Source organism: Erythranthe guttata, chromosome 4 (genome assembly GCF_056151865.1).
Source record: "Erythranthe guttata isolate IM_541 chromosome 4, IM_541, whole genome shotgun sequence".
Lineage (NCBI taxonomy): Eukaryota > Viridiplantae > Streptophyta > Magnoliopsida > Lamiales > Phrymaceae > Erythranthe > Erythranthe guttata.
Window position 1 is genome coordinate 227,980 of NC_142536.1, and position 22,676 is coordinate 250,655.

Genomic DNA, 22,676 nt, shown 5'->3' on the forward strand with positions numbered 1-22,676 from the left:
TCTCTTAAGGAATTTATTACCTTTTTAGTAGTATGATGAACTGATAGTAGTCATGTCCAGTTAATCTCTTTGTAAAATTGAGGCCCGTACTTCAATGTCGATAACGAGACATATTTGTTGTATGTAGGGTTGCGTAGTTTAACATAGTATTGCAATATTGATTCCGAAAATCGACATACACAACGTTCTTAATTTAATTTCCTTCAAATTGTCTTCTCATAAGACGTGCATTTTACATGGCAAAGACGTAATTACCGTGATCGTGAAAGGCAAGCAAACAACATGCCTTTTTTAAACTCATTCTGAAAGAACATTTTAGGTACTTCAAATGGATGAGGGGTATCTAATGAGGAGGCCCGAACCCATCAATTAATCCCAACCTTTTAATGAATATTTAATATTACTAAATTTATTGCCTCCCAAAAAATAAAATTTCTAATGTTCCACAAAATAATTGCAAGTCATTGCGATGACCTTGATTTAAGAAAATTCAATATGACTAGTGAAGCCTGCAAGAAACTTTAATTTTATTTACCTCATAATTATTATTATGACATTTACAGAGATGGAATATTTTATTATCAGCGCCATGTGTAATTAATTGGCTTTTGAGATTCTACACCGGGTGAAATACATCGGGTGGATCTTTACCATTCATATACACACAAGCACACACACATCCACATTGGTATGTGTAGATCAACGGTAAAAAATCAACCGGTGTAACCTTCACCGGGTGTAGGATAGATAAAACCTAATTAATTAGGAACTAATTAGATCGGGGGAAAATAGAAAATAAATGCGATGCAGATGCCGGTGGGAGGAAAGTGCAAAATAAAACGCGGAAACTGAAAATAAATAAAAAATAAATAAAAAAATACTCTTGCTAACTAAGATATTTACGCCAATAGACGTCTCATCTCATCCCCTATTTGGTAGCTGATTGGAGAGAGATCTTTGGCTGAGAGATCTCTGCGTCGCTCAACCCTCACCGATCCTCGTCAAATGTATGTATTCTTCTCTTTTCGTTTTTCTCCAGCATTTCAAAATTTAGGTCGTGCTTTTTTATCTCTCGATCTTTCTTATCTGATGCTACGTTAATTATCTGATATTAATTAAGGTTCCGGAATTTTTATTTATCTGTCTGTTCTTTCATGATTTAAGGCCGGAATTTTGTGAATCGATTTATTTATGCACGATCGTCGTCAATCTTGTGTGATTGTTGTTCTGTATGCATCTGTGTTTAATTTTTCAGATGGAACTGTAATTTCTATTTTTCGTTTTTTTTTCCCTTTTTCTTTCTGGTGCTTGATTCTTCACCTCGATCTTAGATCCGGTGGTTTGTCACTCAAATAGTTGAAATTTTCTTACTAGATATGTATGATTCATAGATTTCTGCTTCGATTTGGGGAACAGAGATGTACAAGTGTTGTTTGAGGTGTAGATTGTATTGTGATAATCCTTGACCAACTAGCACTAATTCTGTGAGCATGCTCTCTCCATTCTCTGTCACGGTTCATTTTTCTTTTAATTTAGCAGATTCTCTGTTTTGTGGATCTTGATCTTACGTTGTATGTTTTAGAACGATTCTAGCTGATTTTTCTTTCATTATAATATGAAGTGATTGTCCCTGATATATACAATGTATAGAATTACATTGTTGTTTATGTGTAAGTAATGATTTGAATCTAAATTGTAGTCTTGCATTATATTGGTTAGCAGTTAAGCGATGGGGTTGTCTTTCACCAAACTCTTCAGCCGGCTGTTCGCCAAGAGAGAGATGCGTATACTAATGGTTGGTCTTGATGCTGCTGGTAAAACAACCATTCTCTACAAGCTCAAACTTGGTGAAATTGTCACCACCATTCCTACTATTGGTAAGTTTTTGGCTATTCAACGCGTTTTTGCTTTTACTTGCCATCAATGTATCAGCTTCGCCATCAAAACTCGTGAGTTAGGTTTTATAGAATAGACGATCTCAGTCCTCTTAGTTACAAAGTGAAGTGTACTTCTATAAAGAATTTAATATCTTATCTTCATTTGATAGCAAATGTTACTTTACCAGCGTAGTTGCATATTTGCTCTTGACGGTCTTGCTATAGCAGGCGATAATAAGTTTGCTATTTTCTTTACATTTTTGGGCAAATATTTTAAGGTAATTAGTAGAATTGTTTCATTTATAGGCTGAACTATGGTTTGTTTCAGGATTCAATGTGGAGACTGTGGAATATAAGAACATTAGCTTCACCGTTTGGGATGTTGGGGGCCAGGACAAGGTATGCATTTTCTGTGCTCATTCTTTCTCTCTCCTAGTACATGGAAACATCACTGTCTCATTGTATTGCTAAATCAGCAATACTATCTGAAAGTTCCCAGTTATATTTGAGTGATATTAGTAACAAATTCAACACCACCTAGAAGTAGAACATTAGTCTTTGCATTTACGTGCTGATTATCCAAAGTATCTCAACTTTTATACAGATTCGTCCATTGTGGAGGCACTATTTCCAGAACACTCAGGGCCTAATCTTCGTTGTTGACAGCAACGATCGAGATCGTGTTGTCGAAGCAAGGGATGAACTGCACAGGATGTTGAATGAGGTAATTTATGTAAAATGTTAAAAAGACAAGTGACTGTATATCACTACATATTTAACACTCTCACAAAAACATGTATATTGCCTGACTACGGTGAATGTTGTGTGGATTCATTTCGTAACATTTTAAACCTTCACCTTGTACTCACCTGGTCAGGATGAATTGAGGGACGCTGTTCTTTTGGTGTTTGCCAACAAGCAAGATCTTCCAAATGCTATGAACGCTGCTGAAATAACTGACAAGTTGGGCCTTCATTCCCTTCGCCAACGCCATTGGTATACATTTTTTTTCCTTCATATTTCTACCCTTAGTGTTTTTTCCCCCAGTTTGGCCCCTTTATGGATTGACTACAAATTATGGCATTTAAAATGCAGGTATATTCAGAGCACATGTGCAACTTCTGGTGAAGGGTTGTACGAGGGATTAGACTGGCTGTCAAACAACATTGCTAACAAGGTAAGATTGTGAAAGCATGAATCAATTGAATTTTCCATTCATACACAGTTTTATCAGCAAAGCTCCTATTAATATTCATTTTAATGTGTTTTTCAGGCTTGAATACTTCAGTCGGAGGTTACAATGTACCGTATGGCTTTGTTTTTTTTGTTGCTTTTAGTTTCTTTGAAACATTATGTCCTAAAACCTTGGCTTTCAGCCAAGAACATCGCTGTATTTTCAATGAATTTATGATATATTTTTGTTTTTGTCAATCTTGTGGATCTCTGCCTGTTCCTATTTTGGTGAAACTAGGAATACGTGCTTTTACGAACTTACATGGATTATGATCGTATTCAGGACAATTTGTACTCGTCAGACATCTATGCCAATAATCACAAGGAGTTAGTAGCTATGCTATTAACTTTAAACCGTAGGTATTCAAATACAAGATTATTGGCAGAGAACAATTTATGTTACATAACAACATATTGTTAATTACGATGCAGAATTGTAGTTAAGACTCGATGGAAGGTCATTTTCTCTGTGGAAGATCCTGATAACGAGTTTCTTATAAACTTGGCCTTCACGTTTCATAGTCTTCTATTACCTTCATTTTGCTCGGTTGCCTATAGCATAACGAGTTCTACACTACCGAAATCAGAATAATGATGATAATTTTCGGATACTTAGCAAAACCAGAATCCATATTCCGTTAAAACTCAAACGGAGAGTTGACACAACATTCCAAGCAAACAAACAATTACCATTTACAAGGGCTGAACAACAAATCTAGCAAAACAATCCACACTATTAACAACCTCAAGCCTCTCTAGTCTCCCTTTTGTTGCCATCTATGTATTTTCCTTGGAAGGAGAGAGAAACTAAAGGACTATGAACATATGTACTTTGGGTGTGTTCTGGTTTTAAGCGGCAGAAGGAGCTGCAACATACTGCAGCAAGACGGGTGCATTGGTCTCTGCCATGGTGGCTGCTGCAATCAACGGCTGCAAAGCTCTCTCATTCCGAATCTGCACCACCCTTCTCTTGTAGTCCAAACACTCGTCATTGTAAATATCCCACCACTTGTTCACCACCATTTTTATGTCTTCTCTTTCCATGTTCTCTTCTTTCCCCGTGTACCTCCAAGGCTTCGAACCCTGCAAATCACACACACACACACACACACACACACACACACACACACACACACAATAGTAACTAGTATGAAACTAAGTACTACTAATAGAACTTCTTTGGGATTTGCAGTTTTAATTTCACTTTGAATACTCACCGCTGCGCAATAGTGAACGACTTTAACTTGGTCAAGCTTAACATTCTCTGGATGACGCCATAACATTGCTAGAACAAGATTGTACACATTCGGAATCGGCTTGTACACATCCTTAAAGAACATGTTCAAGAAATCCTACAGTAAATCAAGAATCAACAAACACCCAAAAATTGAATTGAACTTGTGCAACTTTTGTATGAATCATTTACCTGCTCAGCAAAAGGAGTAGGAGTGGCGGTTTGAAGTGTTTTCAAGAGACTCCCATAGGTGGAAAGACTGGGTTCAAAGACAAACATGCCGGCGTTGAAGTAAAGGGCCGGAGGGTGGCCCATCTCCGGCGGCCAAGTCACCTTCTCCGGGCACTGCTGGCAGTAGCCAGTTTTGTACTGCAGCGTGTGACTCCATGTTTTCTCACAGAAACAGTCCATAACGGCGTGGAAACGTCCGTCTTGAAGATCAAACAGATGATCTATGTTATCAAACACTTGGATATCACCGTCCAAGTATATCATCTTACTGTACTCCACAAACTGCAAAATCATTCACTTAACTCACAACTAATTAAGTACTTAACAGGTCTAGCTAGGAATAGGATCCAAGTACCTCCCATATACGGAGTTTGGAGTAATTGATGACGTAATAGGGCATGGCGAACCGAGTCTGGTTTTCCGGCGGGTACAGGGGCTCGATATCTCTGACGATGCAGCCTTGATCCTCCAGTAAGCGGCGGTGGTCAAGCGGCACGTCCGGCAGCAGTGCCACCACAAGAGGGTGAGCTGATTTGACTTTCCGGAGACCCTTGGCGAGCCCCACCACGCCTTTGACATAATCACCGTTCCCCGCCAAGAAAGTTACGTACGCCGCCCTTCTTTGCTTGCCAAAATGATCGACAGCTCTAACCACATTTTGAAGAGCCATGAAATTATTATTCTACCAATTTCGATTTTTTTTTTAGTAGAAAACCTGTGTTTGTCTCTTGGCTATAGAGATCATCAGAGGGAGAGAGAGATTAAGGCAAGTGAAAGGGGGTCAAATCATGGTACTTAAGATGTGATCGGACGGTGGAGAATGTATTAAGTAAGAAGCTGGTTTTAACTTTTACGGGCAGAAGGGGCTATAAGGGCTTCACGGGCCTTGGTTGCGGGCAGGTCACGTGACGACGGGCCTGGGCCGAATTTTGTAAAATAATAATAATAAATAAATAAATATGAATTGATTACTGGGCTCAAAATCAATTTATGATTGACTGGTATTTCGATGAATTGACATCAGTCCAGCCTGGGTCAACACTCGGAGGTTCATATTCATTTTGATTTTCCATTTACCATACGGTGGCCGGACTAGCGGCGGCGTTGCGAATATCGGCCTTCTTCAACTGCGTCTTTTACGGCGGGGCTTCACTATTTCAGCATTTTCGGGCTCCATTATTTTCTCTCTCAGGTAATAATCAATTTTTTGGACCGAAAAACCTAGTTTCTAATTTGTCGATTTTTGAGCTGGTTTCCGTTCAACAACTGTTGGGTAACAGGCACTGGTTCCATTTCCGGTTTCCCAAAAATATTTTAATCTACTATATATTATATTTTTTTCGAGTATTTTTGTCTTGCATATTTTTCTAATCACCTTCTCATTTTTTTTGTTTTCCTACAGTAATTTACAAAGCCACTTATGAACAACGAGATATCTCCCTTGAAGCTTGTAAACCAGCCTGTTATGGATTCCCAGATTTCTCGTACATCATCACTTCCATGGATCCTGGTCATTGATACACTAGCACGCTCGAAGCAAGTAAAGTTATCTCTATTGCTAGGTAAACACCGCGATGCCTTATATTTCTAATCAAATTATCTTCAATCTTCAATCGCTTTGGTGGTTGTTGTTGAGAGACCTGATAGTTGTGTATTTATGGTGTTAGATTTGCTTGATAATACACCAGCAATGCCCGGCGATCTTGGTAAAACCGTAAGAGAATTGTTGTCCCTGAGATTGTTAGAGAGTTTCTCCGCTCAAGGAGCTCTTGCAAGTCCTGTTTCTTCTCCCGCAAGCCAAAAGATTCGATTAGATCCTTCCGACAGTTGCGAAGATGTCCTTCGACAAATATTAGCTGAGGTACTTTCACATGTTAGTTTTGAAATTCACATTATTAAGCAAGTCAATATGCTAAAATGGAAGTGCTAATCATGATAACTTGTGTAAATATTCGCAGACATCTACATCGCATCTCAAACCTGCTGGACTAGAGATGTCGAAGTGGGATCTTCAGCCCTTTATAGATCATAAAAGATCTAATTTGTCTAAACCTGCTCTAGAACAGGTGAGTGGAGCTTTTTTCAACTTTTTTTATACTGCATTTAAATGTATTCTTACTTCCACTTTAGCTTGTTCTAATATTCCTCGTCTTTTGTTGCTTTAAACAGTTGAAAGATGCAATCCTCTCAGGAAAGCCTTCTCGGTTTGCTTCTTTGAGAGAGCGCAGTGGTTTGCCAATTGGTAATCCCATGGATGATAACAATGATGATCACGTCAATTTGCCCGATGAAAACTTGGTAGAAGTTAGCAGGAAGAGAAAATCCACTAGTGAAAGTGTAGAAGGAAAGTCATATGAGAAGGACCTAAATAACAAATCCGTGGAGGAGCAGGAGCAAGATCATAGCATTGAGGAACCGAAAGAGTGTGACAAGGAAGTTTTTAATTCTCACAAACAAACTAATGAAGGCGTGGATAAATTCGATGGAAAAAGGAGGCAAGATGCTGCGGCTGAGGATGCAGAAGGTGGTACAAAAGATTTACGTGGGCTCATAACATCTGACAAGGACATGGATAAACTTGAGCAAAATTTCCGCAAAAATGTCTCTATTGTCGGTGAAGCGGAGCAATACAATGGTGTTCCTAGAGATAATGATGTCTTGCCCAGAAATTTGCCCAATGAAAACTTGGAAGAAATCTTTTTATGCAGCTCATACCGAGCAATTCCTCATCCGAGGCGGCCAAGAGTCCGGTGGACAAAAAAAGAGGAGAAAGCATTAAAGGTACTATTTGATGATCCCTTCCGCTTTATATTTCCATCTGTTATGTCGTCAACAAATCTGTATTCGTTAAACAGATTGCCTTGTCCTTCAACTATTAGTAGAAACTTGTTATAATTAATGAACGCTTTCCCAGCATGCCTGATTGTTATATCATGTCCGATTTTTTTGAGTTATTCTAAGTTCTAACTATCAAAGATCCTGTCTTGAACCATCTCCATAGAAGTTAATGAATCGTTTACTCTCATAGAAGTATTTGCTGTAGCACAGATGTTCTCTGTTTTCATTTGATGCTTATTTTTGGTGACTAGATAAAAGAAATTCCCAAATTTGAGAGGATAATAAGAAATTTTCTTGCTTAGTAGTTGAAGAGGGAAGAAAAATAATATCTCTTTTACTTTTGATGTTTCTATTTGATTGGAAGTGACATAACCACCATATTCTTTGTATGACAATCGAATTCATACTCCCCTTTGATAATCAGAGCTCTCTATGTTAATTTTGTTTGCTTGACGAGCTTTTGGCTTTGGGAGGTTTTCATTTCTTCGGTTTGTGCTTCGCAGTCCTTTGCTCAATAACCATTTATTTCTCTCTTTTTTTATATATATTAAAGAAGTGGAAGCGGAAACTTCATAACGATGACGATAAAAGTATTCCATATAAGGAAATTTTGGAAGCTGGTGCCGGTGTTTTCCATCCAAGGCGTACTCCAACGGACCTTAAAGATAAATGGAGGAATATATGCAAAGCAAACCTACGGACCGCCTGAAGTTCTGTTCATATAGAGGTCGTATTTTGTGTTCTGGTGAAATTAACCCTCAAGACACCAGTATGTATGATAGTTGTTTTGTATGTAGTCATCAATGTATGTATCTCAGTTTCGTAGTGCTGCTGTAAATTTTTTGTAGACAACCTCAGCACTTAGTTTTTGCTGTGTAAAGATGACCAGAATTAAACTTTTGAAATGTGAATCCCATTTGACTCTAGTTTATGTCCTTGAATAGTTTAATCCTAATCATTGGTTAAAACATGGATTAATCATAAACTTTATGTGCTTATTAGAAGAGCTCAATTGACAGTCCTAGTTAGAACTGACTTAAATCACTTAAATCATAGATTATTACAGAAGTGGATAAAAACAGACAAAATATTATCCAGATAGAACACAGTTAAAAATGACGGCCAAGCTGTGTGCCTTACCTATAAGATTAAACAAGACACAAAAAAATTGATTTTCGAGTGGGTTTCTGTTCAAAAAATGTACGGTAACAGGCACTGGGGAAGAGCATGAGGCGATTATTCCAGGGGTTGTCTTTTCTTACGCGTTTATGGATTAAGTCGTCCTTTCTCAAGGGCAAAACCAGTATGTTTCTTCACACTTCAATCAATTCTCCTATTATTTTTTTATAATTTCTTTTTATATTGACAGCTAAGGCTTGTTTTAGGATATATTATACTTGTTGAAAACCGTGTGAGATACAATTCAAACGGTTGAATTTTCAACCGCGAAGCCATATTTCAATAAGGTCATGATCTTGGAAACTCACAAAGAGACTTGCTCTGCAAGTATGAGGAATCTTTGGAGCAAGTCTCGCGGCTGCATTTGTAAAAGGAACCATTAGTGATGATGATGATGATAAAATACTAGAATATCAAGTCAACTCTGAATAATTATGATAAATACAGTATACATGCTTTAGGTTTAACAAGTCATTTTATTTCTTGTTGGCTGATTGAATACATCTTTAGCTAAGACATCTCTGCGTCGTTCAACTCTCACCAATCCTCGTCCAATGTAAGTATCAATCCACCGTCGCCTCATCTTTTCATTTTTCTCAAGCAATTTCAAAATATAGGTGGTGCTTTTTCATCTCTCAATTTTAACAAGCTATCCTAGTCCATGCTTTAAGTATCAATCCATAGGAATTTTCATGAGAAAATGAATCGATTTATTTAATAGATTGATATTGGTGTTTATGTGTAACTAATGATTTGAATCTAAATTATATTGTACTCTTGCATCAGCAGTTAAGCAATGGGGTTGTCTTTCACGAAACTCTTCAGCCGGCTGTTTGCCAAGAGAGAGATGCGTATACTAATGGTTGGTCTTGATGCTGCTGGTAAAACAACCATTCTCTACAAGCTCAAACTTGGTGAAATTGTCACCACCATTCCTACTATTGGTAAGTTTTTGGCTATTAAAGTTCATTAATGCAACTGTTTCATTTATAGGGTGCAATATGATTTTTGTATTTCAGGATTCAATGTGGAGACAGTGGAATTTAAGAACATTAACTTCACTGTTTGGGATATTGGAGGCCAGGACAAGGTATGGCATGGTTACTCTGTCTCGTTGTTGTATTGCTAAATCATCAGCCATGTATGTTGTCATAAAGTTGCCGTTTCTACTTATATGCAGATTCGTCCACTGTGGAGGTACTATTTCCAAAACACTCAGGGCCTAATCTTTGTTGTTGACAGTATCGATCGAGACCGTATTGTCGAAGCAAGGGATGAACTGCACAAGATGTTGAATGAGGTGAGTAATATGAGAAGAAAATAACGATAACTGCACAAAATGTTGAATATTTTCTGACGTTGACCTCGTACTGAGTTGGTCAGGATCAATTGAGGGATGCTGTTCTATTGGTGTTTGCCAATAAGCAAGATCTTCCCAATGCTATGAATGCTGCTGAAATAACTGACAAGTTGGGCCTTCATTCCATTGGCAAGCGTCATTGGTATACATTTTTTTATTTATTCTTTTCTTTTTTTTCTTTCTCCACTTTGCCCCTTTATGGATTGACTACAAATTGTTTGCATGCAAAATGCAGGTATATTCAGAGCACATGTGCAACTTCTGGTGAAGGGCTGTACGAGGGATTAGACTGGCTGTCAAACAACATTGCTAACAAGGTAATATTGTGAAAGCATCAAATCAATTGAATGTTCGATTCACACGGTTTATCTCCTTGAAGCAAAGCTCATGTTAATAATCATTTTAATGTGTTTTGCAGGCGTAAATCCTTCAGTCGGAAGTGACAATGCACCACCCTGTGGCTTTGTTGTTTTCAATGAATTTATGATATATCTTTATATTTGTAAATCTTGTGTATCCGCCTTGGTGAAACTACTTTTATGAACTTACATGGATTTGTAAACTTCTTTTCTAATTTTCTTGGTTTCATTCCCTGCTTATTTCTCAGTTTCCGCTCTGTTTTTTGAACCCTATATCGCGAATCTTCGATTTTGGGGTTTCTCACACACATACACAGTTGCGATTTCCCCCCAATTCTTCCATGGGGAAGTCGCAAAACCACAGTTTGAAGCACTCACACCACTTTGTGCACCTGTTCCGTAGGATTGATGAACGAAGATGATATTATGGAATGACAAAATACATCATAAAATTATATTACATATAATATTATTAATAATATATATATATATATATATATATATATATATATATATATATATATATATATATATATATATATATATATATATATATATATATTATATGTTGGAAGTGGAAGACAATTGGATTATTCGGAACTAAAAACGGATAGAAAATTGTAACTTACGGTAATTTTATATACAATTATGATTCCGTTCCAAAGAAAAAAAAATCAAAAAAAAAAACAATTCCAAACTCGGATATTTTGGGAATGGATCGACCGAATTCGGAAAATCAGTTAAGATTTCGACTCTTAGGCAGGATTATTTTCGTAGCTATGGTTTCCAGGGTATTGACAATAGTCCAGCCTGGTTCAACACTCGGGAATAATGAGACAGATGTTGTCATTTCGACTTTGGTCCATATTCACTTTCACTTTCATTTGTGTCATTTTTTGGCCTTTTTTGCTTGTTGAAAACCGTTTGAGATACAAGCGGTTGAATTTTCAACTGCTAAGCATATTTTAATAAGGTCATCATCAAAACTGACCAAAGAGATTTTCTGAGCAAATCTTACAGGCTTAGAGCGTGTCTGAGGAATCTTGGGAGCAAGTCTCACGCCTGCATTAAAAAAGGAACGGTTGACATATTATTTTCTTAATGAATTATACAGTTTTATGTGTGCAGTATGATTCTATGTGTCTTGCCTAAAGAGATCAATTGTCAAAGTGCAACAGAACTATCCGTATCTTGTAAAGATAACGAGATAAAAAGTATTTCCAGTAGTTCAAAATACTAGAGAAAAACAAAAAGAGAGGCAACAATGGATTGACCCTGCATCTGCAAATTATTCCTTATTACAACATATTGATGGTGATCATTATAAAAAAACTCGAATATCAAGTCAACTCTGAATGATCATGATATATGCATGCTTAGGTTTAACAAGTCATTCTTATCTTGTTAGCTGATTAAATTACACCTTTAGCTGCGTCGTTCAACTCTCACCGGTCTTCGACAAATGTAAGTATCAATCCATTGTCCCCTCTTTTCATTTATCTCAAGCATTTCAAATTATTGATTGTATTGTGATAATCCTTGACCAATATAATTATTGATCTTACATCGTACGTCTTAGAATGATTTGAATCTGAACGGTGCAGTCTTGGTTAGCAAGTTAAGGGATGGGGTGTGCTTTCACGAAGCACTTGAGCTGGCGGTCTGGCAAGAGAGAGACGCGTATACTAGTTGATGTTGGCAAGAGAAAGATGCGTATATTAATGATTGGTATCAATGATGCCGGTAAAACAACCATTCTTTACAAACTCAAACTCGGTGAAATTGTCACCACCATTCCCACTGTGGGTAAGCTTTTTGGCTATTCAATGTTGCATATTCAATAGCATCATTACATTAAGTTTGGCAGCTTGTTGAATTTTCGGCAATTTATAGGCTGAGACAGTGAGATGTGATTAACTTTATTTTTTCAGGATTCAATATGGAGACTGTGGAATATAATAACATTAACTTCAGTCTTTGGGATGTTGGAGGCCAGGAAAAGGTATGTATGTACTGATGATTATCCTAATTAGTTTCTGTCCGAATTCAATGTATCTCAATTCTTATGCAGATTCGTCCACTGTGGAGGCACTTTTACGCGGACACTAAAGGCATAATCTTTGTTGTTGACAGCAGCAATCGAGACCGTATTGTCGAAGCAAGGAATGAACTGCACAAGATGTTGACAGATGTGAGTAAAATGAGATTAAAAAAAGAAAAGGATAACTGACTATATATATAAAAGTTGTGTGGTTGGTCAGGATGAATTGAGGGATGCTGTTGTATTGGTGTTTGCGAACAAGCAAGATCTTCCAAATGCTATGAACGATGCTGAAATAACCGACAAGTTGGCCCTTGGTTCCCTTGGCGAGCGCCATTGGTATACATTTTTATTCTTTTTCTTTTTTTGTTTTTCCAGGTTGTCCGGTTTATGGATTGAGTATAGAGTAATAATGCATGCAAATACAGGCATGTTCAGAGCACATGTGCAACTTCTGGTGAAGGGCTGCACGAGGGGTTAGACTGGCTCTCAAACAACGTTATATTGAAAACAAGGTAATTACACTGTGAAACCATGATCAATCGTCTTTCGATTCACAGTTTATCATTTTAATAATCTTTTTTATGTGTGTTTTCAGGCTTCAATCCGAATCCTTCAGTCCGAGGTGACATTGCACTCTGTATATGGCTTTTATGTTATTTTAATGTGTGCTTTTGTGGCTTATAGTTTCTTTGAAACAATGTGTTGTGTCCTAAACCCTTTGCTTCAGTCAAGAACCTGGCCATCTTATTAACTACTTCTATCAACTTAATAAATGGATTTGTTGATGATGATTTTGTATTGGGGACAATTTGTACTCTTCTAATAATCACATGGAATTTATTTGTTGGCCATTAGCAAGCAACATCTTCACTGCATGTATAATAAAGAGGTGATTTCAATTTCTTGATTTACCCCTAAATTTTCCATGGGAAATTCTCGAAACCACAGTTTGAAGAAGCACCCGGCCCCCACACATTCCGTTCCGTGTGTTTCGAATGATTGATGCACGAAGAATCTGCTGATTCAGGTAAAATATCACTGATGAATCTTACTGCATCTACACCTCCAGGAAAGAAGGATCCTGATGATTTGTGTGGGGTTGGATTCTGAATGTTGATCAACTGTTTGATAAAATGTCTGAGAGAGAGAGAGAGAGAGAGAGAGAGAGAGAATTATCTTTTGGGCCTGGACTCGTTAGCCACTAACTACTGAAATTGGGTCGCAGGCCACCGTTTTTCTGTTCCAACTATAGTCCAATACAACAACGCCAGAAATAGCAAAGTCAACGTTTCTTTTTTTGTATAGAAGAAAGTCAACATAGTCATTCCACAGACGAGTGCCCCTGCTGTTTTAGGGTTTGTACCCACCACCACTAGAGCACGTCGGTTGTTTGTAGGGATGGGATACCCCCAAAAATGAAAAGAATGGAATACAGCTAATCTGCACTTCCCTCCTTGATCACATTTATCCTGTTGTGTTCATGCCTGTCTGGACTGTACCACCACTCCTAATGGTCCGTTCAGACAAATTTTGTTGGGACCTCAATTTGGCACCTTCCTTTTACTAAAATACCCCTCACCTACAACTCTCCCTACCTCTCGCTCTTCAATATATATTTTTAAACAATTTGATTCCAGTAATTATGTTTTATTGCAATTCAGTACTGCATACATACATTATCATCTATGCAACGGTCTAATGTCTATTCATGCAACTGTCTTTCTCACACACTATCTAATTAAGCCTGAACGGCCACAATAATCCATCTCCGATCCATAAAAAACTATGCCTCCTAAACTGATTATAATCCTCTTCTTCCTCCTTTTCTCAACTGTTTATAATATTTGCTCAGCCACAGATCAGGATTACAATACATGGATATCTTGGCACGTCAAAAGTTACAAGAAAAAATGTCTAGATGATTTGAAAAAACCAGAGTACTACTACTCAACCGCCGGAGATGAAACTTATAATAAGGTACCGATGATGAGCTACCCTTCCGACTGGAGGCTGCGTACGGCTGAGATGAACAGGATGGAGATAACTGTCAGCCAAGACGGTGGCGGAGATTTCACCACCATTGGAGAAGCAATCCACACCATTCCTTTCTACAATACTCGTAGGGTCGTACTGCGTATTAATTCTGGTGTTTATAGGTACCTGGTTTTTTCTTTTTTTTTTTTTTTTTAAGAGTAGCTAGTTAATTACGAGGAGTTTATTGATTAATCTGTACTGATAATATTCATTATGTGAAAACTAATTAATTAATTAACGTATGCACGCGTCTAGGGAGAAGGTGAATATACCTAGAACAATGCGCTTCGTAACATTGGTGGGAAATGGGAGTGTTCCTCCGACCATCACCGGAAACGACACTGCGTCGACGGTGGGGGGAAGGACTTTTCAAAGTGCCACCGTTGCCGTTGATGCCGATTACTTCATGGCCATCAACGTCAAATTTGAGGTCAGCCGCCAAGCTTTTTTTTTTTTTATGTTTTTTTATCAATGTTCTTTTAATATTAATGCCATTCTCGAAAAATGAAAACGAATATATTTCATTTCATCTTCAGAAAAGAAATTATTTTTCTCAATATATAAGATTCTTATTACACGAAAAAACATTCCAAATTACTCAAATTTATTAAGCATGTATTTTTGTCGTCAGACCAACAAGGGACAATCACGATTCACGGGCAAACTGATGAAATATGACATACACACAATTAATTAATTTGTTACAGTTAGGCATCAAACCAAATAAATAAATACTAAAGAAAAAAAATACCGATCTAAAATATTGTTTTGGAAATGGGCCAGGCCCAAAAGTATTGTCAATAATGGGCTGGGCTGAGTATTCAATTTAACAAAATAACGCAGAACACGGCTCCACATGTGGTGGGGACGGTGGGCGGACAAGCGGTGGCGCTGCGAATATCGGGAACGAAAGCCGCATTCTACAACTGCAGCTTCTACGGCAGCCAAGATACACTTTACGATCACAAGGGACTCCATTATTTCAGTAATTGCTTTATTCAAGGCTCCGTCGATTTCATCTTCGGCTACGGCACTTCTCTCTACGAGGTCAGCCCAATCTTTTACTCTATTGGGCTCACACATTTTAACGGGCTTCACTATAATAAGGCCCATATTAATTTTTAAAATGGCGGGCAGAATTGCTATTTGAACTCGGTGACGAAGAAGGTTGCGTCAGTGACAGCTCAAAAGCGGTCAAATTCATCGATATCGAGTGGGTTTTCATTCAAGAACTGCACGGTGAGCGGCAGTGGATCCATTTATTTAGGAAGAGCATGGGGCGATTATTCAAGGGTTGTATTCTCATACACTTATATGGATAAAGTCGTGCTTTCTCAAGGATGGAGCGATTGGGGCAAAACAAGTCGTGACCAGTAAGTTAATTATATTCCCACGACGACTTTCATTTATTTTTAAATACGTACTAGTGATTAATGAATATTGTACTAATTGATTGATATATGTATATAGGAAAGTGTACTATGGGGAATACAAGTGTGATGGAGCAGGGGCTAAGTTGACAGGTCGAGTACCGTGGGTGAGAGTGCTCACCGATGAAGAAGCCCTCCCTTTTATCGGCACCTATTTTATCGACGGTCACACTTGGCTTATCAACCCTTCTTCCTATCAGATCACTTCTTAGTACGTTTTTTTTTTAATCTACCTCTCTAATCTTTCGTTAAAATTAATTAATTAATTAATTAATTAAATGGCATCAACCGACGAAACATCATAATATATATGACTTTTGGGTACTGTACTGTACTGTACGTGACCTTAATTAAAAGCTTGTCCACTAAACATAACCCATAAAGTACTGTTATTATAGTAGCTATAATTAGATTAGAACTAATTACCAGTAATTAACCCTGTTATTTGGGAATTTACCAAAAATAAACAAGCATCTCAAAAGATTGAATTATTGCTCATAATTACTAACCCTGTTAAATGGAAAATAAAGTTTGCTCACCAACGTAACTAACGACCATTTTTTTCTTTTTCACCAATGTCATTACTCATCACTCATCATTACCAAAATCTGCCATGATTAATTTATTATCAGAGACAATTATTAATTTTAATTTCTCTCAAAAATTATTTCAAACAAGCCACATGCCAAAGATATTTTGTGTTACATATCTACCATAGCGGCTAAACATTGAAAAATTAGTTGCACACACTTAATTCTGTTACTATCGCACCATAAAATAATTTACTCATTACTCATATATACATAACTAATTAACATTGTTTTATCGATCTTAAGCTAATTATATAAACTATTATACGAGAAAAAAGGTATAGGTATAGGTTATTGTGTTAATTATCGTAGTTGATCCGTCAAATCGGATGAAACATACATCATGCATTAATTAGCTGTCATGCTTGCAAGCTTACTTCCCCCATTTTCCCAATTATTATTAACCCATTTTACATCTTACTAATTATTAATATGCCAAAATTATGGCCCCATTATATATTCAATTTTAATTGTGATTGCTGCCCCCATTTAATTTATTGTTTTATAGTATATTCACCAATTAATTATTGATCATTTTTAATGAGAGATCATTGGTCCATTTGCAGATATATAATAATTTCTTCTGCTGGTGAAATAAAATAGGGTGATTACTCCTAATGATTGTAGGGCCTTTAAGTACTCATATAAAAATATATTTTGTTTCAACCACTAAGCTAGATGTTGAATTATGTTTTTTATTATTATTTTTATAAGTAGTGATATTGAATTACATATTATAAATGAAAACGATGAACAGAATTAAAGTTGACTTTATGCTAATAGTATTTATTAAGTACGAGACATACATGGTAAGCACCTCAAATCATGATAACCACTCACATCCCTAATTTACTCTCTCTCTCTCTCTCTCTCTCTCTCTCTCTCTCTCTCTCTCTCTCTCTCTCTCTCTATATATATATATATATATATATATATATATATATATATATATATATATATATATATATATATATATATATATATATATATATATATATATATATTGAAAGTTATAAATACACACATAGACCCCGGCCACTCTAAAACATGAGTGCAACATATACATGTGCAGCTACATGATCATGTATACCCTACTCCTAATTCCACGGCAAAGAAATAAATAATAAAATGACAGAGACAAGCTAAGGAAAATAATTATTACACAATATATTATTTTTTGAACAAATCGAGACGATGATCGGCTAATCGCAATGCATACGCAGTTGTCTTAAACTCACCCCATGTGAATGGCCGATACATACATGGATTTTCAATCGAGACAAGCTGCGGTATTGGAGTTATGCATGCATTCAGCGGCGGTGCTGCAAAATACATCATCGACGTTCTTGGCTTAACCGAGTTCGCCATCGCCCTATGCCTCACGCTCACAAATCTCCCATTCGTCATCGCCTGCAGTATCATAATTATATTAATTATCATTTATTGATTTACCGACAAACGATGGGTATTAATTAAAAATATACATATATAGACGAACCTGAAAAGCATCACCGACAAAAACGCAAAATTTATCGGAATCAGGAGGAATAGGAATCCACAATCCATCTCGGGACAAGATTTGAAGGCCACCGACGTTGTTGGATCGCAAGATTGTGAGAATCTGAGGGTCTGAGTGCTCTCCAAACCCGATTCGAGTTTTGGTGGTGCTATGATTATTATTAATATTATCGAACAGTTGGCCGGGTTTAGGGTTATTATCAATATTATTATTAATCCAATTATTATTATTATCGTCGTCGTTGAGTGAAGGAGGATAGTGATTGATTCGGAAGCAAGAGTCGCTGTTAACATCTTTAATGAGGTCACTGAAAATATATTTATCCGGGACCCACAGACCTTCAGCCACCATTTCAAGTATCTCACAAGCCAGCTTCCTAACCGCTTCCGTGTAATCATTCACAGCACAGCTGCAAACACACACCATCATTTTACAGTAGTGTCGAGGCATGCACTCGATCGATATTCAGTTTGTCAACTACATAACGAACCAAACTTGAACATATATTTTCGTTCGATCGATAAGCAAGGTATTAATTATATTTTTGTATTTAAGACAATTAAGTAAAGATTCCTAAATATTGTGGGGTACAAACGAAATTCAATTAGGTGCTCGCTGTGTAGTACTGTTGGCAGAATTGATGTGATGTGATGTGATCCATCGATCAATAATATAATTGCACATAATTATCATGAGTCCTACTACTACACCGTTATACCCTACTCTTTCTAATGACCAGCTTGCCCTGCACATTTTAATTTAATATAATACACTACTTGATCAAGAAATGGCATATATCCCATTATTAGCACAACCCAAAATCTTATTTTATTTTTTTTAGAAAATAAGATTTAATATATCGATTAATACGATGAATTATTATTAATTACCTGAACTTTGTGGGATCGGTGGAGATGGATTTGGATCTCTCAGCAATAGAATGAGGATTAGCCTCCATGAGAAGATATTCGAGGTCGCCTTTATCGCCATTGAACCCGATGTTCTTGCAACCATAACCAAATGGGCTTGGAGGCCCGGCCCGTTGCTTGTGGCATGCAGGTTTTGAGAAAAAATCAAGGCCCTCCATTTCAACTCTTGATATAATATCACTTGAAATTCCATGGTTTTCGACCTGGAAAAATCCAAACTCTTGGCATGCTTTTGTAATGGATTCGCATAGCTTTGACCTTTCGAGGCTGAGATCTATTACCGGAACACCAACCGCCGCCCGACTTTTTTTGCTTCTCAAAGGAACTACTACCATGTTTTTTTTTTTCTGGTAAAGAAAATTGAAGAAAGGAAATGATTAAATATAAATTTTATATGGGGTTTGGAGTTGGAGGAGGGATTATTGGTTTGAGTTTGCGCGCGGGGTTAAATAGAGATAACCGTTCCAGCTTTAATGCTTAAAATATTGATTAAAGTTAATTAAATAAAATAAGTAAGTACAACTATAGCGACTACTAATTATATATTATATGCTGTCAGGACAAATGATGCTCAAACAACAAAATCCATTTACTTCCGACACACATTAATATATTATTGTGTTATTTGAAAGGTCATGACTAATATCTAAAAAAAAATCTCCAAAGAATAAAACTATCGAAAAATGCCAATCTTAATTCGCAACCTCGTAACTTGGGACTATATATCAATTAAAGGGGCTTGACTGTACACCGATCGAACACCGAACTTTGATTCTTGGCATGCAAGAAATTATTATATATATGTGATATTTATACGCATGCACAATATTATATTGATTATAAAATGATGAAGAAAGAAATAAAAGAATTTCAATAGATTTGGTGCAGTTTGACTAATACAGAGACAAACACAGAAGCCTGCTAAGTGAAAGCTGTTTGACAGATGGGATTAGGTAATTTCTCGACTAAATCAAACTTCAACAAGACAGATCGAGTTAAATAAACAATTAATTAGCAGAGAAATGTTTGATGTTTTTAATAATAAAAGGGGAATAAAATAATAATTTTGTACAAGGAAAGAAAGTGTGAAGAAGCTAAGGAAAAGGGCGGCAAATATTAGGTACGGTGAATTAATAATATAATGAATGTTTAATTTTCTTGTGCATATACATATACATATACATATACATATACATATACAGGCCGTCTGTCGCTTCTCATTGGATTCTACAATTTCAGCACTTTTTATGTCACCTAAACGCGCTTTTATTCTCCTCCTTGAATGAATTAATTCTACCCTCACTTTTCACTTTTCAGTACAGTATTCACATTACTGGAAACTTTATCATATTCAAACCTAATTATATTAACCCCACTAATTAATTACTATATATATTCCATCCTTTTATTAAACAAGATCAGTAGTTGAGCATCATATATATTAAGAAAATTAATAAATATTTAAATGTTAAGAAAAATATATATAATGTGATTAACGTACAATTTCAAATAATTTTATCAAATGTAATTGGTGGGTCAAAATTAAATAAATGATAATTAATGTATTATATTATTGAGAAAGAGGAGTGTAACAAAAGCTAAAGAAAGAAAGGGAGATGCATTTTTGTTGTTGCATATATGAAAAGTGAAGTGTACAAGGAATTAATAATTATGTCTAATAGAAAGGTACGTAGTTGATTCATTAATCCACGACACATACCTGACATATATGGGACCAATATAATATTATTGTACACTACTCATTTCTTTGCTTGCGTATATACTATGTTATTTCTTGTTTAATACTACTATAATTTTTCTTACCGAAAAAGGTAAAAGAATATCTTGTTTAATTTTATGCATCAGTTATCAAATAGTAGTACATGCATGTGAGAAGTTGTTAACGTTGACGGCATATTCTGACTCCAAACGCCGCCCTTTTTGACCTAATTCTCTCGCATATATTCACTAATAAAAATTTAATTACTCCTTAAATTTAATTAGGTACAGCAACAAAATGTCTGATTCTACCAACTCATCATCCATAATCACAAATCATAATTTACAATTTAATTATTGACTCATACGTTAAACATCCTATGAGATCGATGTGCAATTTATATGATTAAGTACAACAAATAATATTTCCAACAAAATGCTGTTAACGTTATTGCTTTAAGATGTAAAATAATTGGAAACGAAATTAATAATACTAAACTAACAATTGAATATAATTTAAACATCTGTATATATAGATGCATGCATCCTAATTCATGTGTCATTTGCACGTTGGTCCTTAGAAAGAAAGATAATTAAAAAAAAAAAAAAGTAATGCACGCACGCACGCTTGCTTATCCAACTTAATCATCAAACCAAATCAAAATAAAATAAAAAGGAGAAGAAATGTTTATGTTACCATAATTGAAGGGGTGAATATATAAGTAACTCCCGGCCGGCAAATATTGCAGAACAAGAATATTATTAATACCACCCACGTTCATGAATATAAATCGAATCAAAATAATTATTATTACCCGCCAACCAACCACTTAATTATTATATATATATAATAATTCCTTAATTAAGTTGTCCGAAACCCTAATCGTGTGCCATGTGGAGCATTAATAGGAAACCACTGGTCTAATCTTTCTTTCAGCAATTAGATGAGCTTTCAGCTTTTTAATTAGTGCATGAGTGACATATATATGTAATTAGATATTGGGGATTGTGATTGTTATTACCTTTATGGGACCAAACTGTTCAACTCAACATGCCATCACCATTCTCTATTCTATATTTCAATCATTATATACTTTTATTTTTTGCATCATTAATCACAAACTTTATCATTTCATTAGTAGAATATTGATTGCTAGCTCAATTTCGTGACACAGATTTCGTTTTTGTTCCATGTTTTGTTTTTCCCGGTTAATTTGAGAAGATAAAAACTCAATAATATTTTCATATTATATTGTTCAATTTCCTTGGAATTTATTACTTGATTTATGCCCACCAAAGTCCAAACCACGTAGACGGACGTACCATTATTGTTTTTATAAATAATAAAACACTAAATCTGCAAACTTGTTTATTAGAAGACACAATCTTCTCGACGTGGACATGTATTTATAGAATAGTTGAAAATATATATTTATTTATTAAACTATTTAATATCAAGTTAATTACCAGTAGAAATATATTATTATTATGGGGTCATTAGCAATACACCTCTCCAATAGATAAAAAATAGTGATATGTCCATACCATAATTCTTCCTTTGTGAAAACCCCCTAGAATATTTATTTCCAATTTTACCCTTATACTACCCATTTTTTTTAATAATTATCTAGTATTAATAAAATTCCTATTAATAAGGCAATTAAATCCGCACGTTTTTTTTTAATAAATATCTACTATTTACAACATTCCTATTAATAAGGCAACTAAATCCGCATTATTTACAAAATTCCTATTAATTAGGCACTTAAATCCCGCTAATTAGGATTAATTAGTATAATTTATCTCAATTATTCATTTTTTCTCTCTTTCTATAATAACAATTTAATTCCTAAAAATTTGCTTCCAAATTCCTAAAAAATTGCTACCAAATCAAAAAAAAAAAAAAAAAAAAAAAATCGGACTTTATTTTTTTATTTTATATTTTATATTGTTTTCGGACTTTATTTAGTCATTTATTATTATTTTTTTATTTTAAATATTTTTTAATAAAAATAATTTTTTTTTTATTTTTTTTAAACAAAAAATTGATTTTTTTCTCTCCACAGGTTTGCAACGCCGAATATGACTATGGTTGAATAT

General features: G+C 35.6%; 7 protein-coding genes across 20 annotated transcripts; 5 read left to right on the forward strand and 2 right to left on the reverse strand.

The window, feature by feature from the left end:
- The first annotated feature begins 864 nt into the window (after nucleotides 1-864).
- On the forward strand, nucleotides 865-3,308 carry LOC105955373 (ADP-ribosylation factor). Of its 8 annotated transcripts, none has more exons than XM_012979099.2 (7): nucleotides 865-1,007; nucleotides 1,720-1,877; nucleotides 2,206-2,276; nucleotides 2,482-2,601; nucleotides 2,755-2,873; nucleotides 2,973-3,054; nucleotides 3,151-3,308. In XM_012979099.2, exons 2-7 carry the CDS (start codon nucleotides 1,730-1,732, stop codon nucleotides 3,154-3,156), a joined length of 546 nt encoding a protein of 181 aa, XP_012834553.1. In that variant the 5' UTR covers nucleotides 865-1,007; nucleotides 1,720-1,729; the 3' UTR covers nucleotides 3,157-3,308. The 8 variants fall into 8 exon arrangements, with proteins under 8 accessions (XP_012834553.1, XP_012834547.1, XP_088672231.1 ...); XM_012979093.2 differs by having other exon boundaries at nucleotides 1,723-1,877; XM_088816105.1 differs by having other exon boundaries at nucleotides 873-1,011; nucleotides 1,723-1,877.
- On the forward strand, nucleotides 883-10,551 carry LOC105955355 (ADP-ribosylation factor 2). Of its 5 annotated transcripts, none has more exons than XM_088816112.1 (7): nucleotides 883-1,007; nucleotides 9,382-9,536; nucleotides 9,612-9,682; nucleotides 9,773-9,892; nucleotides 9,976-10,094; nucleotides 10,188-10,269; nucleotides 10,371-10,551. In XM_088816112.1, the coding sequence occupies exons 2-7, from the start codon at nucleotides 9,389-9,391 to the stop codon at nucleotides 10,374-10,376; spliced, it is 546 nt and encodes a 181-aa protein (XP_088672238.1). In that variant the 5' UTR covers nucleotides 883-1,007; nucleotides 9,382-9,388; the 3' UTR covers nucleotides 10,377-10,551. The 5 variants fall into 5 exon arrangements, with proteins under 5 accessions (XP_088672238.1, XP_012834536.1, XP_088672239.1 ...); XM_012979082.2 differs by having other exon boundaries at nucleotides 885-1,007; nucleotides 9,379-9,536; XM_088816113.1 differs by having other exon boundaries at nucleotides 902-1,011.
- Nucleotides 3,696-5,302, reverse strand: LOC105955333 (galactinol synthase 1). Of its 2 annotated transcripts, none has more exons than XM_012979052.2 (4): nucleotides 4,931-5,302; nucleotides 4,537-4,857; nucleotides 4,328-4,462; nucleotides 3,696-4,193 (listed from the first exon to the last, which is right to left on the reverse strand). In XM_012979052.2, exons 1-4 carry the CDS (start codon nucleotides 5,243-5,245, stop codon nucleotides 3,960-3,962), a joined length of 1,005 nt encoding a protein of 334 aa, XP_012834506.2. In that variant the 5' UTR covers nucleotides 5,246-5,302; the 3' UTR covers nucleotides 3,696-3,959. The 2 variants fall into 2 exon arrangements, with proteins under 2 accessions (XP_012834506.2, XP_088672229.1); XM_088816103.1 differs by having other exon boundaries at nucleotides 4,537-4,843; nucleotides 4,931-5,222.
- LOC105955313 (uncharacterized) lies at nucleotides 5,566-8,339 on the forward strand. 2 transcript variants are annotated; one of them, XM_012979034.2, is made up of 6 exons: nucleotides 5,566-5,767; nucleotides 5,978-6,137; nucleotides 6,243-6,436; nucleotides 6,534-6,641; nucleotides 6,745-7,356; nucleotides 7,967-8,339. In XM_012979034.2, the coding sequence occupies exons 2-6, from the start codon at nucleotides 5,996-5,998 to the stop codon at nucleotides 8,120-8,122; spliced, it is 1,212 nt and encodes a 403-aa protein (XP_012834488.2). In that variant the 5' UTR covers nucleotides 5,566-5,767; nucleotides 5,978-5,995; the 3' UTR covers nucleotides 8,123-8,339. The 2 variants fall into 2 exon arrangements, with proteins under 2 accessions (XP_012834488.2, XP_088672227.1); XM_088816101.1 differs by lacking the exon at nucleotides 5,566-5,767 and having other exon boundaries at nucleotides 5,988-6,115.
- A 1,084-nt stretch (nucleotides 10,552-11,635) lies between the features above and the next one.
- On the forward strand, nucleotides 11,636-13,024 carry LOC105955344 (ADP-ribosylation factor 1). Its single transcript, XM_088816104.1, has 7 exons — nucleotides 11,636-11,775; nucleotides 11,916-12,117; nucleotides 12,243-12,313; nucleotides 12,383-12,502; nucleotides 12,573-12,691; nucleotides 12,781-12,867; nucleotides 12,951-13,024. The coding sequence occupies exons 2-7, from the start codon at nucleotides 11,937-11,939 to the stop codon at nucleotides 12,979-12,981; spliced, it is 609 nt and encodes a 202-aa protein (XP_088672230.1). The 5' UTR covers nucleotides 11,636-11,775; nucleotides 11,916-11,936; the 3' UTR covers nucleotides 12,982-13,024.
- Nucleotides 13,025-13,988: 964 nt separating this feature from the next.
- On the forward strand, nucleotides 13,989-16,144 carry LOC105955387 (putative pectinesterase 53). The gene is made up of 5 exons (XM_088816102.1): nucleotides 13,989-14,511; nucleotides 14,645-14,819; nucleotides 15,233-15,436; nucleotides 15,527-15,762; nucleotides 15,860-16,144. Exons 1-5 carry the CDS (start codon nucleotides 14,141-14,143, stop codon nucleotides 16,029-16,031), a joined length of 1,158 nt encoding a protein of 385 aa, XP_088672228.1. The 5' UTR covers nucleotides 13,989-14,140; the 3' UTR covers nucleotides 16,032-16,144.
- A 1,282-nt stretch (nucleotides 16,145-17,426) lies between these two features.
- On the reverse strand, nucleotides 17,427-19,201 carry LOC105955324 (gibberellin 2-beta-dioxygenase 2). The gene is made up of 3 exons (XM_012979044.2): nucleotides 18,819-19,201; nucleotides 17,908-18,337; nucleotides 17,427-17,819 (listed from the first exon to the last, which is right to left on the reverse strand). The coding sequence occupies exons 1-3, from the start codon at nucleotides 19,190-19,192 to the stop codon at nucleotides 17,580-17,582; spliced, it is 1,044 nt and encodes a 347-aa protein (XP_012834498.2). The 5' UTR covers nucleotides 19,193-19,201; the 3' UTR covers nucleotides 17,427-17,579.
- Nucleotides 19,202-22,676: the final 3,475 nt, after the last annotated feature.